The 12,644-nt window shown below is 42.7% G+C and overlaps 1 protein-coding gene across 1 annotated transcript in view; it reads right to left on the reverse strand.

The window, feature by feature from the left end:
* LOC137532687 (NACHT, LRR and PYD domains-containing protein 6-like) overlaps positions 1-12,644 on the reverse strand; it is a 91,608-nt gene that overhangs the window by 63,010 nt on the left and 15,954 nt on the right. Inside the window, exon 2 of the mRNA XM_068253502.1 lies at positions 11,273-11,396. Within this exon, the coding sequence (XP_068109603.1) occupies positions 11,273-11,303 (31 nt within the window). The 5' untranslated portion in view covers positions 11,304-11,396. The remainder of the gene's footprint in view (positions 1-11,272; positions 11,397-12,644) is intronic.

The raw sequence follows: 12,644 nt of genomic DNA on the forward strand, positions 1-12,644 counted from the left end.
TCAGGCCAGCAACCCTGTCTTGGAGAGTCCATGACACCATGAAGATCCAACCTCCTAAAGCGAAAAGAGTTTCAATCTTCTCTGATATCCGGTCTCTCTACCCTTCCTCCATTTGGTTCTAGAGACCTGAATGTCTGCTACTGGTACTTGCTGTTCATCCCGTATGCTGCTGAGGACTGTAATGCAACTTTGACTTGTAGTGCATCTACTGTACAAAAGAGAACATGGGTTGTGGAGAGCTGTAAACCTGCTATGTGAATTCTTGTTTATCAGGTATCTAGATAAGGGCTGTGAAGTGAACCCACTGGGACTTCCAATACTGTGCTGCAGGGAGTGTAGCCCTACTTATACATCTGGGTCTTGAAGTTCATTCACTCTGTTGCTGGAATTTGTAGTTACTATGACTAATAATATAACTTATTATGATTTATGGCAACTATTGGGTTGCGCAACCCTTGAAGAGACTCAGAGATGACTAAAGGGGTCATTGTTTTACTTACTCGGGGATTCCTCCAGCCCCATAAGGATGGATGCGTCCCTCGTCGTCAGCTTTTGGGGCTGGAGGAAGCCCCGGGTAAGAAAAAAAAAACCTTTGTCTTCTCTGAGTTCCAAAAATGCTAAGGCCTCCTTTGCACTATATAACACACACACTACATAACACAAGTATGCATTTGTTCATAAACACACAGAACATGCATTGCCCTCCATTATAGCGCTGATCCTATTCGGTAATAGTGAAGGGTATATTACTGTGCTGTGGACCAAAATCCTGTAGCTGTGATATACATGGACTTTGCAAAGGCCTTTGATACTGTTCCCCACAACAGTCTAGTGCAGAACTTGAGGATGCAAGGACTGGGGAAGAATCTGCGTGCATGGATAGGGAACTGGCTAAAGGACAGAATGCAAAGAGTTGTGCTCAATGGATGATATTCAAAATATGTGACTGTTAGCAGTGGGGCCCCACAGGGTATAGTACTCTTCAATGTATTTATTAATGACATAGAAGGTCTATTTTTACTGGTGATAAAAATTATTATCAACACACAGGAAGATAGTGACATATTGCAGAAGGATCTGAAAAGGATGGCTATATAGACAAGCAAATGGCAGATGAAATGTTGAAAAATGTCATGCATCTTGGCTGTACCAATGGTCTAAACTTGCAGAGGGACTTAAGAGTACTGGTTGACAACAAGTTACATAATCATATTCAGTGCCAAGCAGCTGCAGCTAAACCAAATAAATATTTGGGATGCATAAAAAGGGAAATAAAACATTGGGATGCTAGCATTGTGCTTTCCCTATTTAGCTCTATTGTAAGGCCGCATCTGGAATATGGCATGCAGTTCTGAGCACCGAATTACCGCATTACAGGAAGGATATTGCAGTTTTAGAGCAGGCACAGAGACACAAAATTGATCAGAGCGATGGAAGGTCTAACTTACCAGGAAAGGTTATATAAACTGGGCTTATTTAGTCTGAAGAAAAGACATCTTAGGGGATATCTACTGTACTTAAGATGTATAAATACATCAAAGCACAATATAAAAGCTTGGCAGATTAGCTTTTTGTCCCTGGTTGGGAGTTGGAGGCGCCCGTGGTGAAACTAGCTGTGTCTTATGCTAGATTGCAATGGACTAAGGTAGAAAAGGTACCAACTTCTCAAAGTTTTCACCAAAATCTTGAATGTGAATGTTACTTCTTCAAGGTAGGAAATTTGGTAACTTGTCTACCTTAGTTCATTGCAATCTAGCATAAGACACAGCTAGTTTCACCACAGGCGCCTCCAACTCCCACCCAGGTGCACTCCCCCTGTGCAGGGCAGTGCATCTTTTGGATGACCCCTAAGTGTGCTATCCTTCTTTTTGTTTGGAGCTGTGACCAATCCTTCCACCGGGAATAAGGCCGAGTGGGGAAGGCATTTCCTCACATGCCTGATGAGTGGTTGCTATTTGACCAACCTAATTGTAAGTATATTATCTCTATCCACCTATACCTCCTGGTAATCTGACGATACTACACCAGATCAAGCTCCTGGTCTCTTTGTGTCGTTTTTGTTTCCTACAAGAACAGCTTTTTGTCCCTATTGTTGTGCGAAGGACTAGGAGATATGACCTGCCCATGGAGGAAAAAAGTTTTTTCATCTACATAAAGAAAAGGTTTTTTACAGTAAGAGTGGTTAAAATGTGGAATATATTATCACACGAATTACCTTATTTTTCGGACAATAAGACGTTTGTGACCATAAGACATACCTAGATTTAGAGGGAAAAAAATATACTAAACGTGGTGCTTCCATGGTGAAGGGGCATCATGTGGATTATGCCCCCTTTGTACCTCATGTCCCCTTGTACCTCTTGTGTCTCCCTGTGTCCTCCTCTGTTCCCCTTGTGTCCTACTGTGTCCCCCATGTGTCTGCCTCTGTCCTCCTAATTTCCTCCATTATGCCCCTTTGTGTCCCCATGTCCTCTGTTTGTGCCATGTCCTCCTCTGCATGGGCAAAGTACAGGGAGTCCCCAACATTGTGGTGGATTGGAGGTTCATATTGGCAGGTGTTCACAAGTCAGGAACTCCCTGCATTTGGACTATAAGATACCGGGTCAGTGAAAAATGGCGCCCAACACTGATAGATAAAAATATCGCCCCATTCACTTACATTATCAAACAATATTTATCGTTTTAAAAGGTTAAAAAATGGCGCCGACCTTTTGAACGAAATTTATCATTTTAAAACTTTTTTTTTTGGTCCTGCCTGAACGATATTTATCGTTTTAAGCCCTGCTTTGCTGCCCTTTGGAAAATGTCTTCCCGCCGACTTTAACATTTAATAGCACAGCCCCCTTAAAAGCTAAAAACACCAAATTTGCCGACGTTAGCGGTTAATAGCAAAGCCCCTTTAAATGCCAGACACACCAAACGTGTAGGGAATGTTAAGAAGAACAGTGGGAACAAGAAGAAATTTTTTTTTCAAAAAGACCTTATACTTTGTGAGAAAATCGATTTTAAAAGTTCAAAGTAAAAAAGTATCCATTTAAAATCGCCTAATGACATTTCTGCGGGAAACAACTCCCGCCGACTTTAGCAGTTAATAGCAAAGTCCCCTTAAATCCTAGCAACACGTAATTTTCAGGATATGTTAAAAAGATACTGGGAAACAATATTTGAAAAAACAAATTAAAACATTCTTTTTTTTTTTTTTTTATTTTAACTTTTGTTTTATGTTCTGAGTGTGGGAATTTAAAAAAAAAAATGACGTGGGGTCCCCCCTCCCGAGCCTCTGTAACCCCTTGTCCCCCATGCAGGCTGGGATAGCCAGAATGCGGAGCCCCGGCCGACTGGGGCTTCACACCCTGAGCTATACCAGCCCGCATGGTCCATGGTATGGGGGGGCTCCGGGGGGGGGGGAGGGGCAGCCAAGCCTCCCCCTCCCCCCCGGAGCCCTTGTCTAATCCATGGACAAGGGGCTCTTCCCCGCCTCCCTTGCCCCAGGTGGAGGCAGGGGCTACGACTACCTGGGGGGGGTTCATGGTGGCATCTGGGAGTCCCCTTTAAGAAGGGAACCGCCAGATGCCCACCCCCCTCCCAGGAAAAAGGAGTATAGTGGTACAAAGTACCCCTTACCCATTTCCACAAAGGGTTAAATGAAATAAAAACGCAACAACAAGAAGTCCTTTAATGTTCTAAATTAACCAGAAATACTTACCTGTACCTTTAAGAAAAAAATCCCATGTCAATTAGGTCCCACAACAGTATCCTCCATCTTGCGACCTTCTGTTACATCTTGATTGAAGATCTCCGCCGCCCCCACGCCACACACGCCGCCCCCGCCGCACTGCTCTTAGCTATACTTAGTATAGCTTAGAGCAAAAAGCATCTTTAAAATGTGGCTCCAATGGCCCCCATTGGTTCCTTATCAGACCAATGGGGATCAGGAGGATCCCCATTGGTCGATGAGGAACCAATGGGGAGCCTTGGAGCCAAATTTTAAAGATGCTTCTTGCTTAGCTATACTTAGTATAGCTCAGAGTGCGTCTATACAGACGCATGACCGCTGGCTCCCACTGCCCTCCCTGCCTCCCACCACCTGTCACCCTCACCCATGCAGGCACCCATGGGTGCATTGGGTGCCAGCATGGGTGAGGGTGACAGGTGTGAGAGGCAGGGAGGGCAGCGGGAGCTAGCGGTAATGCGTCTGTATAGACGCACTCTCAGCTATACTAAGTATAGCTAAGCAAAAAGCATCTTCAAAATTTGGCTCCAAGGCTCCCTATTGGTTCCTCATCGACCAATGGGGATCCTCCTGATCCCCATTGGTCTGATAAGGAACCAATGGGGGCCATTGGAGCCACATTTTAAAGATGCTTTTTGCTCTAAGCTATACTAAGTATAGCTGAGAGCAGTGCGGCGGGGGCGGCGTGTGTGGCGTGGGGGCGGCGGAGATCTTCAATCAAGATGTAACAGAAGGTCGCAAGATGGAGGATACTGTCGTGGGACCTAATTGACGTGGGATTTTTTTTCTTAAAGGTACAGGTAAGTATTTCTGAAGATCGCAAGACAGAGGATACTGTCGTCGTGGGACATAACACTTTATAGCGTGGGACCTTTTCCGAGGATAATGGCGTGGGAATTTTTTCTTAAAGGTGCAGGTAAGTATTTCTGAAGATCGCAAGATGGAGGATACTGTCGTGGGACCTAATTGGCGTAGGAATTTTTTCTTAAAGGTACAGGTAAGTATTTCTGGTTAATTTAGAACATTAAAGGACTTTTCTCGTTGTTGCGTTGTTGATCCCCATTGGTCTGATAAGGAACCAATGGGGGCCATTGGAGCCACATTTTAAAGATGCTTTTTGCTCTAAGCTATACTAAGTATAGCTGAGAGCAGTGCGGCGGGGGCGGCGTGTGTGGCGTGGGGGCGGCGGAGATCTTCAATCAAGATGTAACAGAAGGTCGCAAGATGGAGGATACTGTCGTGGGACCTAATTGACGTGGGATTTTTTTCTTAAAGGTACAGGTAAGTATTTCTGAAGATCGCAAGATGGAGGATACTGTCGTGGGACCTAATTGGCGTGGGAATTTTTTCTTAAAGGTACAGGTAAGTATTTCTGGTTAATTTAGAACATTAAAGGACTTTTCTCGTTGTTGCGTTTTTATTTCATTTAACCCTTTATGGACATGGGTAAGGGGTACTTTGCACCCCTATACTCATTTCTCCTGGGAGGGGGGCAGGCATCTGGGTTCCCCTTCTTTTTTTTTTTTTCATCAAACTTTATTGCTCAAAAAGTCAGATATATATAAACATAAACTTTGTATCATAAGCAACGTGGTTACTGAATATGCATACATGGATTTGTCATTCTTGTATAATAGCACAGTTATTTCATACACTTATTTTTTGTTGTTCTTCCATAGGATACTCAGGGACATTACATTTATATCCCCCCATCTAGGAATAGCAACCCATTTCTCATTGGGCAGTTGGTCCTAAGGACCCCAATGAGCTACTAGTGGTCGTTTGTATAGCGTGTATTAATCAAATATTAGTGGTGTAGTATTTTCCAGCATCATTCAGCATAGGCAAAGAAAAAACATAAGTCGTGGAGTCAGCATTTTAAAGGAAATAAAGAAACATAACAGAAACATAACAGAAAGAAAGGAAAAATATATGGTGAACTTATTATTGTGGTTACCATTGACGGTCTGAGCTTGTCATGTTTAATTATCTGGTCCTGATGATGATGTTAAGGCTTGATCTCTAAGTCAATAATATAACGCTAGTTTCGTATCTAGTTGCTGTTCTATGGAGTATTAGTGTCCTATCCACAAATTAGGCATATTAAGGGGGCAGACTCTCCCTGTATTCTGGTATCTAATTTTTTGTTCCATCAGTATGTTCTTCTGAACTGTATATTTTAGGTGTTCAATGGATATATGGTTGGCTGACTTCCAGTTATTTGAGATTAGTGAAAGGGCTACGAATAGGATGTGTGCTATTTGCGGTCTAACTAGTATAGGAAATTCTTCTATTCCCACCATTAATAAAGCTAGTTTGGGGAGGAGTTTGAAATTTTGTTCAAGAACTCTTTGTATGAGAGCTTCAACTTTTTTCCAAAAGGCGAAAATTATTGGGCATTCCCAAAGCATATGTAGCAAAGTTCCTTGGTCGGTAGAGCAGTGCCAGCATAGAGGAGATATGTTTTTCGAGAAGGAAGCTATCCTTCTTGGAGTATAGTACCATCTATATAGAATTTTGCGAGATTGTTCCCAGTGGGTGTTACATTTGGATAATTTTAGGATCATATTTGTAGCTTTAATAAGTTGTTCCACTGAGATCTGAGTATTCAGGTCGTTAGACCAATTAAGGGCAAAACGCTTGAGAGGTGAATAAGGGTTCGTTTGTAGATTTTCGTACCATGTTGAGATATCTCCCCTATGCGGGCCCTTGAAGTTTAATAGGGTAATGATTCGGGTTGGTAGTTGTGGAATTCGTAAGTCTCTTGATTTGATCAGGTGAAATATTCTATGATATGAAAAGAGTTGAGACTGGGGTAGATTGAATTCTTTCTGGAGTGCTGCAAAGGTTTTAATTTTGGGGCCTTCAAATAAATCATTGAACAATATTTCTTTGTTTACACGCCAATGCTGTAAATTAAGGTCTGGGATGAACTGATGGAGAACTGATAGAGGTATATTGGGAGTGTGTGTTTGAGCTGTGTCGGGAGGATGTTTAAGGAAGTGTTCCCATGCCAGAAGTATGGCCTTAATCGTTGGGTATTGGGACAAAGGGGTCTTTGCGCCTAAAATCATACCTCTTATTACTATGTGGGGGTCTTTAGTTAAAAGATATTTTTCTATTTCTACCCAAGGTTTCTGCGATTGTGGATCCCACCAATGTTTAACCATGTCTAGCGAGGCTGCATAGTAGTAAGATTCCAAGCATGGTAGGCCCATGCCGCCCCATTTTTTTGGTAGAGTCATTACTTTGTGTGAGACTCTTGCTTTTTTCCCTTGCCAAATGAACTGAGACACACATCTTTTCAGATCTAATAGGTATGATTTTTTTAGTGGTATATTGATTGTCCTAAACAGATAGAGAATTTTGGGCAAGATGAACATTTTGAAAGTGGCTACCCGGCCCGACCAAGATAGCCATCTTTTTGATAGACCTGAGCACTCGTTTTTAATGGCAGTTAATAAGGGGATATAGTTGCGGGCATACATTTTTTCAGTTGGAAAGGATACTTAATCCCCAAATAAGGAACTTCAGATTCAGCCCAGGGAAATGGGAAGGTCTTAGAGATATGATTTTTCTCCTTGAGGGTTAAATTAAATGCTAGGAGGAGAGACTTATGATGGTTTAGTTTATAGAAAGAAGCTGAAGAGAACAGTTTCAGTTCTTCTAATAGATGTGTTAATGATTTAGTTGGGTCGGTCAGAATCAATGCAACATCGTCCGCAAACATGCTAATAACATGATGTTTTCCCCCAATTTTGACCCCTTTTATGTTGTTATTTGAACGGATTCTTTGAGCTAAGGTTTCCATCATTAATACGAATATAATGGGAGACAGGGGGCATCCTTGCCGGGTGCCATTTGTGATGTTGAAGGGTTTGGATATGAACCCTGCTGCATTGACTCTGGCCGATGGTGTTGAATATAAAGCCATAACTGCTGCAAGTATAGGTCCTGATAGGCCAAACTTAAGGAGGGTACTTCTTAAGAATTGCCAATGAACTCTGTCAAATGCCTTCTCGGCATCCAAGGTTAGAAGCACCGAAGGCATTTGACAGAGCTCCACATGTCTGATCAGACCCATCATGCGCCTTGTTCCATCTCCCGCTTGCCTGCCTCTTGTGAATCCAACTTGGTCATAGGACAATAAGTTTGGGGTTATCTGCATCAGGCGGTTTGCCAGTAGTTTCGCGTATAATTTAAGATCTGTATTTAACAGAGAGATAGGACGGAAATTAGCTGGAGACGACTCATCTTTCCCTGTTTTAGGAATCACCGTAATTATTGCTTCTAAATATTCACTGGGTATAGTACTTCCATCTAGAAAGGAGTTGAATAGGGATAAGAGGTTTGGTACTAGGGAGCTGGCAAGAGTCAGAAGATACTCATTGTTGAAACCATCCGGGCCTGGGGCCTTGTTGCGTTTGAGAGTCTGTATTGCTGGGTTCCCCTTCTTAAAGGGGACTCCCAGATGCCACCATGAACCCCCCCCCCCCCAGGGAGTCGTCGCCCCCACCTCCTCCTGGGGCACCGGAGGTGGGGAAGAGCCCCTTGTCCATGGATTGGACAAGGGCTCCGGGGGGGGGGTGCTTGGCCGAAGCCCCCCCATACCATGGACCATGCGGGCTGGTATAGCTCAGGGTGCGAAGCCCCAGTCGGCCGGGGCTCCACATTCTGGTTATCCCAGCCTGCATGGGAGACAAGGGGTTACAGAGGCTCGGAAGGGGGGACCCCACGTAATTTTTTTTCAAAAAATTTCCACACTCAGAACATAACACAAAAATTTACATTTAAAAAAAAATAAATACAATTTTTCAATTTTTTTTAAATATTGTTTCCCAGTATCTTTTTAACATATCTTGCAAATTTGGTGTTGCTAGGATTTAAGGGGACTTTGCTATTAACTGCTAAATTCGGCGGGAATTGCTTCCGCAGAAACGTCATTAGCGATTTAAATAGATCGTTTTTCCTCTTCGAAGATTTAAAATCGATTTTCTCAAAAACTATAAGGTCTTTTTGAAAAAAAAAATGTCTTCTTGTTCCCACTGTTCTTTTTAACATTCCCTACACATTTGGTGTTTCTGGCATTTAAAGGGGCTTTGCTATTAACCGCTAAAGTCAGCGGGCGTTTAATTTTCCCACTGTCAGAAGGAGAATATTCAAAATCGATTTTCTCACAAACTATAAGGTCTTTTTGAAAACATTTTTTTCCTCATATTCACAATTTTTTTCTTAACATTCCCTGCAAATTTGGTGTTTTTAGCATTTAAGGGGGCTTTGCTATTAAACATTAAAGTCGGCAGGCAGACATTTTCCAAACGGCAGCAAAGTAGAGCTCAAAAACGATAAATATTGTTCAGGCAGGACAAAAAAAAAAACAAGTTTTAAAACGATACATTTCGTTAAAAAGGTCTGCACTATTTTAACCTTTAAAACGATAAATATCGTTTTAAACTAATATCGGGCAGAAGGGGGCGCCATTATTTAACTGGCGCCATTTTTCACTGGACGCATAAGACACAGTGACTTTTTCCCCACTTTTGAGGGAAAAAAAGCGAGTCTAATAGTCCAAAAAATACAGTAGTTATGGCAAAATCTATACCTGCATTTAACTTGATCTTGGATGCTTTACTTGAATTGAAGAACATCCATGACTATAATTACTAAGTAATACCCAGTGGTTTCGATCCAGGGATTTTATTTATTTACCATCTGGCGTTCAGAGGGATTTTTTTTTTGCCTTTTAGGACTAATTGGTCTAAACCTTGTAAGGGTTTATTTTGCCTTCCTCTTATCAGCCACACAAAGTAAAACTTTATGTGGCTGCAGAGACACATTTTTTCTGCCTCTGGGGAAGTGTGGGGCTGAGAAGATCAGTATCAGCGGTGCAAAGCCTCCCGATGGTGGATTATGTGTGTGCATATAATAGATTTTTGTCATTCATGATTGTCTCCTGTCATAATCTATTGTAAATGCCGGTGTCCCAATGTTGGCCATCTCCTCTTTAGTGATCTGCTGGAGAGCCCACTGCAGGACCATCGCACCGCACCTATTTTGTATTTTATACACCCTGCGGCAGACTGCGCCTGCAGAGTAATTTGCATAGCTCCAACCGCGCTCAGTGACGGGCTCCCTGCTGGACAGGAAATAAGTCACTGATTTTTTTTCATTATCTACGAATGAGTGGTGCACCACTACGCAACAATCTATAAATATTTTTGTGGTGCCATCGACTAACTCAAACGTTTGCCGAGTGATACCACTTGTACCGCTTGGCAATGCAGTGCAGAGTCTGGGCTGCCTCCGCCTCGTCAGAAGCACTTCCATCACAACGCGTCACAACGCTGGTACTGTGGCCAATCTCAATGAAATTAATGGTCATTGCAACATGGAAGTGGCGGGGAGAGTACCACAACATGATGCAATAGCGTGAAGGGGCCTAATAATACCCGGGCCAACCATAGCAGGATTCTCAATAGAAAGTTGAGCAGTGTATGCATATTGTTTTGTGTTTTGCTATCATTGCAATAGATACTTTGCTAAGAATCATTTTAAGGGAGAAAAATCTTGTGTGTGTAGAAGGCTTAAATGTGCCCATTTTATTGTTTATTATAGTTTTGGGTGAACGCCGCAGGTAGTTGGGTTATAGAGATATTCCTGTGGCAATCTGGTCATTTATTTTTTTAAATTGGGCTTTAATAAATGAGCAGTGGAGGAATAAGTAAAAAAAAATACAAATAAAGATTATCCTGAGCAAATTGAAACATAGGTAAGGAACAGTTTTGGGGCTTCAGGGTCTTACGGTGGTCAAATTGTATTAAACCGTATAGGCCAAAATTGTAAAAAAAATGGTAATTTAAAATAAAATGCAGTTCATTTCCATGTTTAACCCTTTTCAATCCATTTCACAATCACCTACATTCCCCCACGCACTTTTTCTTGTGTGCTGGGGGGACGTGGGTGATCACAAAAATGCAGCTGCAACGGTGATCCAGAAGGTCTGTACCTCCTCGATCTAAAGCGAGGAGGTGACCTGGAACTAGGGGGAGGGGCCAGAGCTAGCTTGTGTGCTGTAGCTCTGCCCCATAGCACACACACCAGCGTAATTCCATTATTACATTGTACAGCATAGTGCTGGAGGAGATCAAAGTGTCTGAGACTAATGCACATAGGTTGATGCCATGTCAATCTAGATTCAGCAACGACGCCCCTAGTGACAGCCCAAATGCGCCCACTTATTATTTATATGATGTGGCGCAGCTGCGGAGGGTGGGGCCAGTGGAGATCAAATGGTCAGATTTAGGTCAACTCTTTGATCTGAAGAGGTTGGGGCTGTGGATTTTATCCGGCAACAGCGCCAGACAGTTTTCCTATGTCAGACTATGCCCAACACTGGATCTATGCAGGAAAAGGCCAATGTCGGACATAGGCTGTGACATATGAGAATAAAGGGTTAATCTGCAAACTGATATTCAATCATAACTCAAACTTAATGTTCATGTAAGATGTTCATTTTACAGACCATAACAAGTATCTTACCCCCAGGATATCTTGAAGTGAGCTGACCCATCTTCTGTTCTTTCACGAAAAGTGAGTAATCTGACTTCTGGAACAAAGATGTGATCCACCTTTAGGGCCGCTCTGCTTTGTCCCAACTGAGAGCCTAATGAAAAATTAAGATATTGTTTAATTAATAGGGAGTGCTTATGTATGAACAATACAAATGTACACCTTTCAAAAAAAAAAATAATGCTCATTGCTTCTTTGAATTCAAAGGTGGCTATTTATTAATAGTCATTTCTCATCCACATCCAACACTAGGAAAGGTCACCCCCTCCAACCTGCAAAACAGCCCTGAAGTATATGATAATGTCATGTGTGGTCCACTGGCTGGTGTAGTGATTCCATTTATGTAGAGGAGGGTCAATACAGTGGCCCAGCCTCCTGGTCTTATGGAAGTAAAGATGTTACAAGCTCCATTCACTGTACTGGAGAAAGGCATGAATGTCACAGTTACAGTACATCCCCGCCATTCAGGTAAATGTCAGGGAAGTAACAATCTTTCAAATGTCGAAGTAAGATTTCAGGGATGTGACATGGGAGGAAGACTGTAGGAAAGGGGTAGTAATTTGTTTTAAAATGTTTTTTGTTAATCACCCCCCCCCCCCTAAAAAAAAAAAAAAAGCATTGGCCATGAACCATGCAAAGGAACATTTAGTTAAAAAAAGAAATAAAAACACCACAACGAAAAAAGTCCTTTATTACTCTGGATTAACCAGGGATACTTACCTTGCAATAATCCCACGACAGTATCCTCAGGAGTGGTCCCACGCCAGCAGGGTCGGACTGGGACACTGGGGGCTCACCAAAGAAATTTCAACCTGGGGCCCACACATCCCATGATTGCGGTGAAAAAAGGGCGTGACCATGCACCGGAAGGTGGGCGTGGTCATGATGTATTATGGACAGGGCCAAATGTACATGATCTTAGCAGCATTGTAATTCAGAGACACTGCTGCCCAGCAAAACTTTGCATAGAGTCCCCTCCTTCAATATAAAGTAATGTCCTACTTTGCAGAGGTTGCGACCGCATCGGGGCCCTTGTGCCAGAGTGACCCCCGAAGGGCCCTGCCTCAACTACAGTATTAGCTCTCTATTGGTCCTGTGCTCATAATAATCACTTCTGCAGATACTTTGAATAGTGGTAATCATGTTTCCCATCCCCTTCTTGCACCTCTGACACTGTAGTTGCCATTGGCAGGTTTTGGTGTGTTGTATCAATAGTTATGTATAGAGTGCTTGGGGGGGCCCCATTGTAAAATTTGCATCGAGGCCCACAGCTCCTTAGCTACGCCACTGCTCTCAGCATGGGCCTGATTCACAAAACGGTGCTAACAGTTAGCACGCTGGT

The sequence above is a fragment of the Hyperolius riggenbachi genome, chromosome 9, assembly GCF_040937935.1.
Source record: "Hyperolius riggenbachi isolate aHypRig1 chromosome 9, aHypRig1.pri, whole genome shotgun sequence".
Lineage (NCBI taxonomy): Eukaryota > Metazoa > Chordata > Amphibia > Anura > Hyperoliidae > Hyperolius > Hyperolius riggenbachi.